The 15,829-nt window shown below is 44.8% G+C and overlaps 1 protein-coding gene across 5 annotated transcripts in view; it reads left to right on the forward strand.

Annotated features, from left to right (window-relative positions):
• CADPS (calcium dependent secretion activator) overlaps positions 1-15,829 on the forward strand; it is a 483,222-nt gene that overhangs the window by 217,204 nt on the left and 250,189 nt on the right. For all 5 annotated transcript variants that reach the window (XM_075998810.1, XM_075998808.1, XM_020284645.2 and 2 more), the window contains exon 5: positions 9,654-9,887. In XM_075998810.1, coding sequence (XP_075854925.1) covers positions 9,654-9,887 — 234 coding nt within the window. The remainder of the gene's footprint in view (positions 1-9,653; positions 9,888-15,829) is intronic.

Here is a 15,829-nt window from a genome sequence, read left to right on the forward strand (position 1 = left end):
TTTTCTATTTCCGGCATCACAGTGAATTTGAGTGAAGATGTGCAATTCACCCCAGATGGCTGAGAGTTAGCTCCTGTAAATATCATAACCAGAAATTCTTGGATAAGCTTTCGCCCATCATATATAATTCACTCTGTTCTCTGAATTAAAAGGTGGGTAGAGCGCTTTTGATTGTAAATAAGAGACACCAACTCAAGGAAGTTATGTAAAAGATGGGATTGGGATCGAGAAGGATCTCACAGAGCCCCTGGGCGAATTGTAGCCAGAACCCAGGAAAGAACCAGGGACCTCAGAGTGGGCAGGACTACTGTCCATCCACCTCCCATCTCTGCATGTCAGCTTCATCATCTTTTTCTTTTTCTCTGCAAACCAGCTTTCTTTGCTTCTCAAGGGAGAAGCATGCCTATCCCATAGTTCCACATGGTTCTGGTGCGGCCAAGTAGAGAATCATTCCACCAGTCATCCTCCCTCTCAAATCTTCCTCTTCCTCTACCCTGGCCCCTCTTCTCACTACCCCCTTGCAAATTCACAATGCCAAGAATTGGACCTTGGATTGCTTCAAGAGCTAACTCTTGGTGCAATCAACCAATCCACAGTAGAAAAGAGGGTGAGGGTCTCATTGAACACATGGGTGCTGAAGATATATCACCTAGGGGGAAGGTGGGAAGCAGGAAGTCTGAGAGTGGAGTGGTCGTTATGAATTGGGAGATACTGTAGACGCACCGAGTAGTAATGACTATCACTTACCACTTACACAGGGTTGCCCTGTCTGCCAGACTCTCTTCTAAGCACTGTACATTTGAGAGTCTATCTCACCATCCAACAACCTTATGAGAATGACGCTATCATTATCCTCCCGTTTTTTAGAGGAGGAAGCTGAAGCAGAGACATTAGAGGACTTGGCCATAATCACTCAATGACCAGAATCTGGACTCTCCACCAGTCTTGCAAAATACCTTCCCAAACACAGGTCCCCATTTTCCTCCTCATCCCAACCCAAGGATCCATTTTTCACCCAGACTTTCACCTCCCCTCATCCTGACCACTATCTCTACTAATCAGTCCTTTATTAAATGTGCCAGGCTCTGGCCGTGCAGTTTCACATAAACTCTCATTTAGACCTGTGACGGACCATCCTCGGAGTTACATTGATTCTCCCACTTTAGGCAAGTCAAAGGGTCTCAGTGATATATACCCAAGTTCACTCAGCTGGTGAGTGGAAAGCTGAGTCCTCTAATTCTCAGTTTCATGCATGTTTCCATGCTTTTGAGCATGTTTCCATGCTTTTGAGCATGTTTCTCAAAGCATGTTTCCATGCTTTTGAGCAATTGGATGACAGGCAGGAAGCTACCCCAAGCCAGGATTGCCCTCCACCCCATTCCTCTCTTCCCGATGGTTGCCCCCTCCTGGAAACTGCTTCCTTTGCTCCACTAAAAGTTTATCTGGAAGCCCAAGTGAAGCAACAGAGTTCAGCAGAACTGGCTCCTGGAATTCAGGATCCTCTCTACCTTGCTTTTCCTGGAACCTGGAATCTGGTCATTCTGCCAGTAGCATTTATCACACATTTCCACGAAAGGCTTGTGTTTGTCCTCTCTTCTTAGGAAAACACGGGGGTGAGAAAGAGCCGGCTTTTCCCAACCCCCAACTTTGTACTGTGACCTATCAATTCAATGACACCAACATACCACAAATCCTCAGACAGAGATGGTCACTGTGAACATTAGTCACGCCGCCTTAAAAGTCCCGGGAAGAGATCTGAATGCATTTTTTTAAGCTGGTAGAAAAGACTTCGTAATCCCTGTTCAAACATTTTCCCAAATCCTCTCATGTTAAATATTAAAGTGTTCCCAAATTTCACCCAGGAATTAAGTCTAAGTTATTTAAATTGTGTGATCAAAAGTTGACATTAAAGCTCAAGTGGGCAGATTGTGGCATTAGGTGCTGCTGTGATATTTGCCAGTTCTTTTGGCCACGTTTTAGGGTAAAATTCCAAAATTCTCGAGCTAATTATTTAAGACAAATAGTACAGCTTTTGTAGTATTAGTGGCAGAGGCCTAGGAGTGAAAAAAAAAAAAAAAGGTTCGTTTTTTTTAAAGCTATCATTTGAAATGTGGAACTGACATTTAGATTTCTCTTCTTTGCAGAGCAAAATTAGCATCTCATACCATGACCCAATTGCAAAATCAGTGAGAAATAATATCCAAGCAAAATCAGTGAGAAATAATATCCAAGTAGTTCTCTGATGGAAAAGTTCTGTTCTACGCACCACCCAAAATCAGATAGAAATGGAATCCTCTCCTACCGGAGAATGATACAAACCCCTCAGCTTGCAAACTAATGTTACTGGACCTGGCATTCATGCTGTGTTGTGAAGTAGCACGAGTGTCCAGCACACAGCAGGAGTTTTATTTTAATTTGTTACCTGAAAAAAATATGTGCGTGGAGAACATCTCCCTAACTCTGGCCTTTGTCAGATAGCTAAGAACCCAGGAAAATCTGAGTTCAAGGAAAAATCTAAGAGCCAGGCAGGTCCTCCAAAGCTTGTTGAGGTGGGGGGAAGTCCATCCAGGTCATTAAAGCTGAGCAAGTAAGACCAGCTGGGTAAAGAAGCCAATTCAGGCCGGGCGCGGTGGCTCACGCCTGTCATCCTAGCACTCTGGGAGGCCGAGGCAGGTGGATCGCTCGAGGTCAGGAGTTCGAAACCAGCCTGAGCAAGAGCAAGACCCCATCTCTACTATAAATAGAAAGAAATTAATTGGCCAAATAATATATAGAGGAAAAAAATTAGCCAGGCATGGTGGCACATGCCTATAGTTCCAGCTACCCAGTCCCAGCTGAGGCAGGAGGATCGCTTGAGCCCAGGAGTTGAAGGTTGCTGTGAGCTAGGCTGATGCCACGGCACTCACTCTAGCCTGGGCAACAAAGTAAGACTCTGTCTCAAACAAAATAAAATATAAATAATAATAATAAAAAAGAAGCCAGTTCAAAAATTTCTCATGCCTGAGCCCAAAATGCCTTCTTACATCTGTGATACTGATTTTGACAAATTACTACCAAGAACTTCTTTCTCTCCTGTAACATGCTCACCCTTTCCTCATCTCCCCTATACTACCCTACACTGTGTGCATTGGCTGGGCAACAGTGCAGGGGCCATGGCTGTGGAGGGCTCTGCTGAGTGCTACAAAACAGGTGACATGCGGAGGAAGCACCACAATGAGAGGTCCCCAAGGATTGCCTCGGCTCTGTTGACATTTGCAGCCAGATAGCTGTGCCCCTATCATGTCGTAGCTGAGAATATGGGCTCCAGGGCTGGTCTGCTGGGTTCCAAACTCAACTCTGCTCATCACTGCTTTAACTTTTCTGCCTCGTTTTCTTCCAGAATATAGGGATAAATAGCAGCACTTGCCTGAGTGGGTTGTTGGAAGCTTTAGGTGGGATAAAGCATGTAAAGTGCTTAAACCAGTGCCCGAGACATAGGTAGCACTCAGTAAATGCCAACTAGCATCATTATCTGTACCATAGCCACCATAATTACTACCGTGTTTCCCCGAAAATAAGACAGGGTCTTATATTTATTTTCCTCAAGAAGACACCCTAGAGCTTATTTTCAGGGGATGTGTTATTTTTTTTTTAAGTACGGTACAACCATCTACATTGATTCAAATAGAGTGAAGTCGTCTTCTTCTGGAACATCATCATCACTCTCCAAACCCCAAATTCCATCCTCAATGTCTTGCAATTCTATTTCCTTTAGAACCACTGGCCCCAATCTCTCATGTCAATCATTTGAACTCTCACGGGGGAGATGAGAAGGGCTGCTTATCTTCTTTCCCGCTCTGCGACGACACGCACAACCCGTGCAGATGCGCTGAGTAGCCACGCCCATCACTAGGGCTTATTTTCATAGCCACGCCCATCACTAGGGCTTATTTTCATAGCCACGCCCAGCACTAGGGCTTATTTTCATAGCCACGCCCAGCACTAGGGCTTATTTTCATAGCCACGCCCAGCACTAGGGCTTATTTTCATAGCCACGCCCAGCACTAGGGCTTATTTTCGGGGTAGGGCTTCTATTGCGCACATACTTAGACATCCTGCAGGGGCTTGTTTTATGGGTAGGTCTTATTTTGGGGGAAACACGGTAGTAGTATTGTTGTCAGTAGTGATGGTGATAGTAGCATGGCACCTGTGTATGTGTGTGTAGAAAGAGACAGACAGACAGCAGTTAAAATGTATTCATGTTTGTTGTTATCTCTTACCCTTCACGATAATTCTATGAGGTTTTTTAAATCCCCATTTCAGTTGTGGAAACCAAAATTCAAATAGATAAAGAAATCTATCTAAAGTCCCAAAGCTAGTGAGTGGCAGACCCAGGATTCCTGGTCGAGTCTGTTTCACAAACGTGGACTGGGTTAAGTTTCCTTTGGTGCCTCCTTGTCCCCTGTGCAGGCCGCTGTGGCTTCCTTTGTCACACGGTGTCCAGTTAGTCACTTTCTGGCATGTCCCTCCCCTTACCATCATTCCCCTGCTGACCCTTCGTCCCTAATGACAACCATAGCACCTGACACGTGGCAGGAGCCCAGGAAGTGTTGAGAGATTGGATTAAAGAGCTGCAATCCTGCTGAGGAGCTTCTAAGTCTAGAGATGTCCGTTGATCACATCTCTCCTTGTGACTGCTTGCCAGCATATGTCCTTTGAGCCTTTGGGGTCTAGGGAACCTCTCTCTAAGCGACGGTGGTCTTGTCAGTGTTTGCGCATACCCCATTCATCCTCTATGAATAAAAAATCCAAAACCAGGAAAGAAAAGCCAAAGGCTGAGGACACTAATGGCTGTTAGAACTTGCAAATGCTATTTTTTTTCCCAAATGCTCCAAAAATCCCTCTAAGCATGAAAAAACCCTGGTGGGAATTGTCCTTGGGAGGCCATCCTCTCTGAGGAATGTCATCAGCCCAAAACAAAAATAAATGTCCAGCCGAGATTTTCTTTGGAGGCCTTTGTCCACCCATATGCTATGTCTCTCGTAAAGCGATGTGAATAAACAATTCTTTTGTCAAGGCTAACTTGTTTTCATGCTTGGAAAAGTAGCCATAGAGATTGATGACTCCATTTCCCTTATTTTGGCCCAACTTCAGCTTTGAAATGTGTTTGTCATGGGTCTGCTGTTGAAAAACTCCACGCAGGAGCCTCAGCCTAGATTGACACAACGCTATTTCTTCTCAAGGCTTAAGTACTCAGAGCAGAAAAATGGCCTTGTTTTCCTTGCAGACTTCAGTTTTATGAGCCTCTCTTTATGATGTCGTTAGGAACTGTCCGGGTTCTGGGAGGAGTGATCATTCTTTGGATTTTTCCGAAACTCTGCTAGATAAAGTTTGGTGGGAGCAAACGCCATGCTACAATGGTGGTTTCTGTGACCAGTGGGTCTTGTTTGAAGATGTCAAGATGGTGGCGTTAAATGGCATTGAGCGAGTCCCAAAGCTGGGTGTGATAGGAGGAACTGCATTTGACAATACCGTCTCTCCAAGCTTCTGGAAAGAACCCACCTCACAAGCACTAGTTTTTCTCTCCATCCCCCTGACAACTGTGAAGCCAGCGACTGGCAGTAAAAAAATCACACATACCACATACCGAGTACCCCCTCCCCAATACCATGTAGTTCGTTAAAATTTGGGCCCCCATAGGAGGAGGAAAGATACAGGTTAGCGTAATGGACTTCAAGCTCTTGGGATGCAACATTTGCCCCTTAAAAGCCCTTAATGTGGCCTAGGAACTGTTCTCAGACAATGAGTTAACCTACCTCATTCTTCCCTTCACTCTCCAAAAGGGCCATGCTCCAAAGGAGATGAAGAAATATCATGTGACTACATATATAGAAGTTACGTAGACCTTCTTGGATTCATGGTTGCCTATAATATTTTCCATGGGGACAAGAAAAGAGCAGTAGCCCTATCTTAGCCAACCAAATCTGTTGGCAAACTCTTCTCCATCCATCAGATCCTCAGCCCCAAGTTTACCTCCTCTGGGAAGCCACCCCTGATATTCTCGGGAAGAATTCACATCTCATATATAATACTTCCATTACAGACGGCATCTACCTTGATGTTCCTTTGTAGATCTTTCTCCCCACTTGCTATAAGCTCAAAAAAGATAGTTTATAGCCTCTCACCATGAGCCTCCTAGTGTCTGGCACCGTGCCAAGATTACTTTTTATGGCAATAAGTGTTTTCTAAGTGTTGATGGCCCGGAAGCCATGCCATCACATCTTCACAGACTTTTGCATAAAGGATACCCAAGTTGTGGGGCTCAACGTTGTCCCTGATCAAGTCCAAGAATGAGAAAAACCAAGTCCACTATGCAGAGGTTTTAAGAGAAGCAAGACTTTCAGGATTCTTCTGTGTTGACTCATTACTAGCTCCTGTGGAGACCATCAGCCTGTCGTCTTATTTCAGAAGGATTCATCCTGCTTCTCCTCTCACGTTCACCCACAGTGTGTCTAGAAAGCTTCCACACAGTAGTGGGCTGAGCCCAATTTTAAAGCAGGAAGTGACTGTGCTAGGAGGTTCCAGAAGGAACCGGCACTCTAATGCTGCTGAGTAGATTTCAGACCCCCATACTCATTTACATGGAAAAGCAGAATCTCAATGTTCTTCCAGAACTTAATTTATCATCTCTCCACCTCCTCCTCACAGCTGAGTTTTAGCTACAATGATATTTAATATGAACAATTTTGACAAGCTGTCAATCATTCACTCAACTCATATGTGTTCAATATTTATTATGTGCTAGATACCAAGAAAATTCATCAGGGGCATCAGGATATAGGTATGGTCCTGATTCATGGCCCAGCAGGAAAGACAAACATGAAACAAATAAATTTCACAGTTGATTCATTAATTATAACAAGTATCTTAGTGCATTTGGGCTGCTATAGCAGACTACCACTGATGGCTTATAAACAACAGAAATTTGTTTCTTATGGTTGTGGAGGCTGGGAAGTCCAAGATCATGGCACCACAGATTCAGTGTCTGATGAGGGCCCACTTCCTGATTCATAGACAACCGTCTTCCTCTATGTCTTCACATGATGGAAAGAGCCAATGAGCTGTCTGGGGCCTCTTTTATAAGGGCACTAAGTCCATTCATAAGGGCTCTGCCCTCGTGATCTAATCACCTCCCCAAGGCCAATCGCCAAATGCCACTGCATCGAGGATTAGGTTTCAACATACGAATTTTGCAGGACCCAAACATTCCCAATCCATTGCAATAAACATTATCAAGAAGCTGAGCTAGCGAGTACAGCAAGAGAACCCAACCTAGGGAAGTGGAACTTTGAAGCTCAAATATGGAAAATGGCAAGAAGGCTGTGAATTGCCCAGAGAGGAAGAGGAAAGGGGAACAAGACTTATGAAAGCCTCCAGATAGGAAGAAGACTGGCACAGCACAAAAGCATCTCCAAGCTCTGTATAGAGAAACCACTATGTGTGTTTGACTGAAGCTTCAAAGTGGCAAGGAAAAAACACCCTTCTAGCTAACTAGTGAGTAGGGAGATTATTGAAAGGAAAATAGTAGCTTCTTAAGGAACTGAAATATAAGAGGAACAACTAGGCCTGTGGGAATTAGAAAAGCAGTAAAAGTCAGAGTTTTTCTGTAACTCTAGAAGCCTCTTCTCTCTCTCCTTTTTTTCTCCCTCCCTACCTCCTTCCCTCTTTAAGTCTCTACCTATTTCTTCTTTGCCAAGTGCCTTATTCTGCTTTGACCTCATCCAGCATGGCAGTCAACTCTGAGTCCATGTGATCTTATTATTTTAACTTCACCAACCAGTTGTAACCTCAATGCCTCTCGGTCCAATAGCTTGAGAGAGCAAATCTGAGTGATTACTGGCCACTTAATAGAATCAGTTGTTTGACTTTGAGTCAGATGCCCATGTACTAGCTGTCTTAATTTTCGCCACATAGAACTGGCAAACCAATTCATGTTCCTCGTGATCTAGGGGGAGTTCTAACCCCCAGCCACGGGGACAGAGGATGTAACTCATGCCCAGGCAAATAAGCACAGCACATTGCTGGCCATAGACATTGATTCAGGTTATGTACATGAGTTAGACTTCGGGTGAAAGTTCTGGAATGAGAGACTTCCCATCTTCCGTGGACACTACAAGAGGAAATATTTGACTCTTCCTCTAGACAGCGTGATGTGATATCGTGAGGTGCAGATCTTTAGCAACATTTCTGTGATGTTAAGGGAGCTAGATTGAGCATGGAGCCACCCAGAAGAACCAAACCTGGGATCTTGGGGAAGAAAATCAATTGTGGTGACATCATCTGAACCCTGATTCCAGCCTCATTTGAAGCTGGATCTACTCCAGGATATTTCTAACCCAATCAGTGTTGTTGTTGTTGTTTGTTTTAAGCCAGTATGAGTGGCAGGACTTTTGTCATTTTCAAAAAAAAAAAAAAAAAAAAAAAAGGTCAAACTGATTTGGCATGTTCCACCTCCCATCAGTTACGGAGCAGGGCTGGGGAGGTCAAGTTCATGTTCTATGTGGGAAATGATTCCTTGAGGCGATGATTCCATCCAAAGCACATTTAAGCCACCTGGACACCTTGGAGAGGTGTAAAGAAACAAATATCATGGCTAGAGCTTGTTGCCATTACAACTGAATTTATAAGTAAGGCAGGAAAAAAATAGAGGTCCGTTCTGCTACTAAATTCCTCTATCTTCTTTTCTAACGCATTTTAATCACACTGTTCATGGCTTCATTAATTTTTAAAATTTTTCTTGAAAACGATAACTATTCTTCTTGGAGATAGCCACAGACTATGTTTGAAACGTCTCAAATGAGCTCCTTCTGAATTATTCATGTGAGAAAGTCTCTATAGAGATCCAGAAATAGGGTGTCTTTCTGTTTCCATAACTTGAAAACAACTGACTGCATTTTGCTGAAAAGAAAAACCGAACTGAAACCAGATTTGGAAAACATCACCCCATTTTTCTTCCCACAAATCGAATTTGCTGGAGAAAACTGGGGACTGGGTAGAACCATAATAGATAGAAAATTTATTTGACTCTTTGTTGCTATATGTTTATGCATGTAGTTTCTTACCTGTTAGATTTTTTTTTTTTTTTTTTTGAGACAGAGTCTCACTTTGTTGCCCAGGCTAGAGTGAGTGCCGTGGTGTCAGCCTGGCTCACAGCAACCTCAATCTCCAGGGCTCAGCGATCCTCCTGCCTCAGCCTCCCGAGTAGCTGGAACTACAGGCATGAGCCACCATGCCTGGCTAATTTTTTGTATATATATTTTTAGTTGGTCAATTAATTTATTTCTATTTTTGGTAGAGACAGGGTCTCCCTCTTGCTCAGGCTGGTTTCGAACTCCTGACCTTGAGCGATCCTCCTGCCTCGGCCTCCCAAAGTGCTAGGATTACAGGCGTGAGCCACCGCGCCCGGCCTGTTAGATTTTTTTTTAAGTTACTAGAAGGCACACAGCTGTCTCCTCGACTCGGCTGAATAGTTTTTCCAGCACAAGGCCATGAAACCTAGGCGGATTTCGCTAGTGGTGTGTGTGACTCTAACTCTGGGCTCTAAGACAAAAACCCTCTGTGTAAATGAGGTCTCTATTTACTCCTCTGCTTACGCTTTTCTTTTTCTTCACAAGGAACGCAAATTTCCCAAGTTCGTATCCAAAGAAATGGAAAACACATACATCGAGGAGCTGAAGTCCTCCGTCAACTTGCTCATGGCCAACTTGGAGAGCATGCCCGTGTCCAAAGGTGGGGAATTCAAGCTCCAGAAACTCAAGCGCAGCCACAACGCTTCCATCATCGACATGGGCGAGGAGAGCGAGAACCAGCTGTCCAAGTCGGACGTCGTGCTGTCTTTCTCCTTGGAGGTAAGAAGCCCTACCAGGCGTCCTCAAGCTACGGCCCACAGGCCACATGTGGCCGGCCTAGCACATTTATCCGGCCCGCCTGGTGTCTTTGCCGCTGCTGCCTGTCCTGCTTAGCAGCCGACTCGTCCCGGGCCCACAATGCGCACTCTCCAACGGTCTGAGGGACAGTGGACTGGCCCCCTGTTTACAAAGTTTGAGGACCCCTTTGGCCTAAGCCTTTGAAAGCTCCCTGGCACAGCAAGCAGGACATGGGTGATTGGCTACATCACCATCAGCCTGTTTTCCCCCTTGCAGGAACTGCTATTACGACAACAGCTTGCTAAGCGTAGGTCAGCCCATCAGCAAGTGGTTTCCCATCTCCACGAACCCACATTTTTCTTAAGGAAATACAATCTTAAGAACCACCCACTAAATTTGATCTTGCATTACTTTCCCTGGCTTAAAGCAGTGCTCAAGGATTTTGCAAGGGCCTTATGCAACGTAGAAAGCTTAAAATGTTGGCAACCTGTGTTGCAGTCAGGAGAGAGGCAATCTGGCAGGATTCTGTGGTGAGTCGTAAATTTTCTTTCCCATTGTCTTTCCTGCGGGCTTACGTGGTAGAGAGCTGCTCGTTGTGGTATAAACTTTTTGAGTTTATCTCAGCACCCAAAGTTTCATAAGGACCCATTCCGGCCAATGTTGTGGCAGAATGCTTAACAATCTGATCGACCTACATCAGAATTACCTTGGGATGCTGGTTCAGAATGCAGATTCCTGGGTACCACCCAGACCTACTGAACCAGAATCTCTAAGGCATGGGAATATAAAATGGTGCAGCCACTTTGGAAAAGAGGTTAGCATTTTTTTCTCAAAAAGTTAAACATAAAACTGCCATACGACACAACTCCACTCTTAGATATCCGCCCCAAAACATATGTCTCCACAAGACTTGATTGCAAATATTGAGAGCAGCGTGATTCATAAGAGCCAAAAATGGAAACAACCTAAGTGTCTATCGACTGGCGAATGGATAGACAACGTGTGGTATAGCCATACAGTGAAATACAATTCGGCGATTAAAAGGGACAAACGACTGATCCATGCTATGATGTGGATGAACCTCAAAAATATGATGCTTAGGGAAAGAAGCCAGACACTAGAGACCACATATTGTTTCATTCCATTGATATGAAATGTCCTGAAGACAAATCAGATTAATGGGGTCTGGAGCAGGGGGTAGGAATGGGCATAAGGGATTTTCCTGGGGAAGATAAACATGTTCTCAAACTAATTTATGATGACTAATATATTATGTGTACTAATTCACACAACTTGGTAAATTTACCAAAAATCACTGAATTTACACCTGAAATGGGTTAATTATATGATATGTAAAACATAACCTGCATAAAGTTGTCAGAGAAAACAAGAAAGCATAGGCAAGGTGCAGCCCTGGAATGAGTACGTTAACAAGTTCTGCAGGTACAATGCTTCTTATGCACTCCAAAGTTTGAGAGCCACTTATAACTTATTAAAGCTCAGAACCCCACAAGGACTTTATGAAGACCCTAGATTTGGGGAGACCAAGAGAAGAGATCCCATTTCTGTACATTTAATTAGAATGTGTACAGATTGCATTAATTTTCTACACCATGATTCAGGCCTGCTGTGAATTAACTGCAGGTAATTTGTTTTTCTTTGCTCAGTTCAGAGCAAGATACTCAATGTTTTCAACATGTACTGTGCAGTTGGAAGAGGGAATATTCAATTAAATATAGCGCATTTGGGGTGTGAAAAAATCATCAGTGTAATTTCACTGAAACTTTCTTTTTTTTTTTTTTAATACTGCCACCTGAGGTACCGAACACATTTTCTTAGGTGTCTTTGAATTTGATGATTGCCAATTAGAGGTGGCAATTTATTCCCTACTGCCTCTTGTCTTCCTGCGGAAAGGGAGAAGAAGAGGTTTATTGATATTCATGGAGCTTTTAAATCTGTAATTTTCTAATTGTTTATTAGTATTCAATATTATAGTTGATTATCCGAAATATAGACGTGGGCAGGTCCCCAGCTGTATTCCCATGTTTACACGATTCAAACGACTTTAACTTGTAAGTGGGAGTACAGGATTCCCAAACACTTTTTAATTAGAACACTAAATTGCACCTCAGAGCAAACCTGCCAGCAAAAGCCATTGCACATCTATTTGTGAATGTGTTTTGGGGGGTCACAGCATGCGGAGGCAGGTAGAGGGGGAGAGCGAATTTGAATTTGCAAGTTGGCGCAAATTTTATATTAAGTACAGAATTGCATGGCTGGGAGGGACACCAGAGAGTCGTTAACTTTGCACATATGTGAGCTGAGGTCAAGGGTGTCCAGGGGCATGGCCTTGGGCAGGGAGAGTCCTGCTGGTGCAAAGCAGTAGATATTTGTAGAATGCCACTGTGGGCTTCGTGCTTTGTCATCATTAACCCTTTGCACTCGCTTGCTTTTTTCTCATTATCCACTCGACATTATCCACACTCAGCATCCGAGCGCAAAGGGTTAACCCAGTGAATCCTCACAACCGTCTTTAAAACTATTTGCAGGTATGGAAATGCAGCCTCAGAACGATTAAGAAAGCTGCAAATGATGACACAACTACCGTGTTTCCCCAAAAATAAGACAAGGTCTTCTATTTATTTTTCCTCAAGAAGATACCCTAGGGCTTATTTTCAGGGGATGTGTTTTTTTGTTTTTTTGTTTTTTTTACGTACAGCACAACCATCTACATTTATTCAAATAGACTGAAGTCGTCTTCTTCTGGAACATCATCCTCACTCTCCAAACCCCTAATTCCATCCTGAATGTCTTGCGACTCTATTTCCTTTAGAACCACTCGCCCCGATCTCTCGTGTGGAACACTAGAGCTGTCACGGGGCAGATGAGAAGGGCTGCTCTTGTTCTTTCCCACTCCGCCACGACATGCGTGGGTTGTGCAGATGCGCTGCGTAGCCACGCCCATCACTAGGGCTTATTTTCATAGCCACGCCCATCACTAGGGCTTATTTTCATAGCCACGCCCATCACTAGGGCTTATTTCCATAGCTACGCCCATCACTAGGGCTTATTTTCATAGCCACGCCCATCACTAGGGCTCATTTTCATAGCCACGCCCAGCACTAGGGCTTAATTTCCGGGTAGGATTTCCATTGTGCAAATGCTTAGAAATCCTGCCAGGGCTTATTTTATGTGTAAGTCTTATTTTGGGGGAAACACGATAGTGAAGATACATGCTCAGGATTTGAAGTCAGATATTTCAAATTCCAAACACTTTGCTCTTTCCACTGTGCTTTCTTTCCATTGCTTTCCAGTGGTGTGGTTCTCCCAGGTGTAAAAATTTTCAGTTATGTCTGTGATATCTTCAATCTTCACACAACAGCCACAGGATACATATTATTGTCTCCATTTTATAGATAAGAAAACTGAGGCCCTGCAGATTTTTTTTCAAACATAAAGGGATTTCAACATCAAGTCATTGGCCCAAGCAACATCACGTGAGCAGTAGAGTGGTCCTCTAAGCCAGGCGTCCTCAAACTACGGCCGCGGGCCACATGAGGCCCACCGAGGACATTTATCCAGCCCACTGGGTGTTGTTTTTTTCACCGCTGCCTGTCCTGCTTAGCAGCCGACTCGTCCCGGGCCCACAGTGCGCATGTATGGAGTGTGTGCCGCACTCTCCAATGGCCCTCAATGGTCTGAGGGACGGTGAACTGTCCCACTGCTCAAAAAGTTTGAGGACCCCTGATCTAAGCTGTAGCAGCAGCAGCAGCAGCTGGGAAATGGTTAGAAATAATAGGAAATCCTGGGCTCCTGCCTAGACCCACTGATGAGAAGCCCCGGGGGTGGAGTCCAGCAAGCTCTGGCTTAACAAGCCCTGCAGGCGATCCTGACTCACCTTAGGTGTGAGAACCAGGAGGCTGTTAGGCAGCCAACCCATGACTTGCTGAATCCTGGCTCAGTGCTGGGAAGCCCTATTGTGCTTCCTTGAATCAAGCCCATTAAAAAAGTATATGTGTTTTGCATATGCATGTTCTCCTCCTTGTGGAATGCCATTACCTCTTTTTGAGTACAATTGAGTGACTTTTTATTACCCACTGTAGATCTCTGATGTGTGTCATTTGTTTCCGATTTTGTAATCAATTTCTTATCTTTTCTCCTTTCTCCTCCTCCCTCCTCCTTTCTCCTCCTCCTTTCTCCTTTCTTCTTTCTCCTCCTCTCCTCCTCCCCTCCCCTCCCCTCCCTTCTCCTCCTCTTCCCTCTCCTTCTCCCCTCCCCTCCCCTCCCCTCTCCTCCTCTCCCCTCTCCTCCCTTCCCCTCTCGACAAGGCATTACCACTAAAGAGCAGAATAGCAGGTGATGGAATGGAGTTTGGGGCAGTGGTGGGAAGTGACAGAAATTGAGACTGATACATCGTGGTGCACCAGCCTTTATCTCAGTCTAGACCACAGACTATGCAGCTGCAGACATGATTTTGTTTTGACTCAACAATGTTGGCCTGCACGGAATTTGCGTATTGTGTTCCTCCCTATTTGGATGATTGTCAGCATTTCAAAATCAGATTTCTGACTGCGGATTCTGATTCAGATTTCCATTTTCTAGTAGGAAAAAAATGGGGTATATGGTAACTCCAGCCCCGGGGCAAGGCAAGGCAGCCATGGGTTGCCACTGGCAGCTGTTCCCTTCAGGTGGAGCACGTGCTTTCTGGTTTTCCACAATCCCCACCACTCCCTGTCGCCTCTGTGACTCCAGTGCTGACTGGCACGTGCCCTTTGTCCTAGGACTGGCACTGTTGCTTTTCTTACTGCAAAGAGAAAACTGAATTCATGAGCCCGTGTCTCTGTTAAGTGCTAAACCAAAAGCTAGACTACTTTTATTTTCTGTTTTTTTTTTTTTTTTTATTTTGAGAAGGAAAGAGAAGTGTATTAATTTGTTGGCAAACAAGGAGGTTGGCAGACTCCCGCCTCAAAGTACCAACGTCCTGCTTCTGAGCAGAAGCACAGAGCTCTTTAAGGTTCTGATCAATCCCATCCTCAGCCAAGACAGTCCCCTGACCCCAGGCAATTCCCCTGAGGCACCTCCTGTGGCACAAAGAACAAAGGACTCTCTCCTGCCCTTCCCGACCACTGGCCTGAAGCAGGGATGCAGGTTTCAGTTCTCAAAAAGGGTGAGGGGTTTTGAAGAGACAGGAAACATTTTTACCCTTGTTCAGGCCATTCTCTCTGTGACATATTCCCCGCTGCCAATTTCACCCTTCCGTATCTATGGGAAGAAGAGGCCATATGGTCGTTGAGCTACTTCCTGCTGAACTGGGGCCGTTTTTTTAGACGGAAGGGACAGCTTATCAGGTGAAAAAGGGCATAAGCGGTAACTACAACCATGAGGATTGACAAGGCGAACTGGACTGCCACCTTGCACACGATTAGACTGCTTTTAAAGAAAATAGCAGGAGAGGCCGGGCGTGGAGGCTCACGCCTGTCATCCTAGCACTCTGGGAGGCCGAGGTGGGCGGATCGCTCGAGGTCAGGAATTTGAATCCAGCCTGAGCAAGAGCGAGACCCCGTCTCTACTATAAATAGAAAGAAATTAATTGACCAACTAATGTATATAGAAAAAATTAGCCGGGCATGGTGGTGCATGCCTGTAGTCCCAGCTACTCAGGAGGCTGAGGCAGGAGGATCGCTTGAGCCTTAGGAGTTTGAGGTTGCTGTGAGCTAGGCTGACGCCATGGCACTCACTCTAGCCTGGGCAACAAAGCGAGACTCTGTCTCAAAAAAGAAAAAGAAAATAGCAGGAGAGAGTCTATTTTTTGGTGGAAATAACAAAATGAGCTTATTTATTTAACATGAAGACAGTAGCCCATTGGTGCTGCATATCTGGCCCCTGCGAGCACCCAAATTAGCGAGCTTTGTCTTTCCACCCGC

The sequence above is a fragment of the Microcebus murinus genome, chromosome 30, assembly GCF_040939455.1.
Source record: "Microcebus murinus isolate Inina chromosome 30, M.murinus_Inina_mat1.0, whole genome shotgun sequence".
Classification (NCBI taxonomy): domain Eukaryota; kingdom Metazoa; phylum Chordata; class Mammalia; order Primates; family Cheirogaleidae; genus Microcebus; species Microcebus murinus.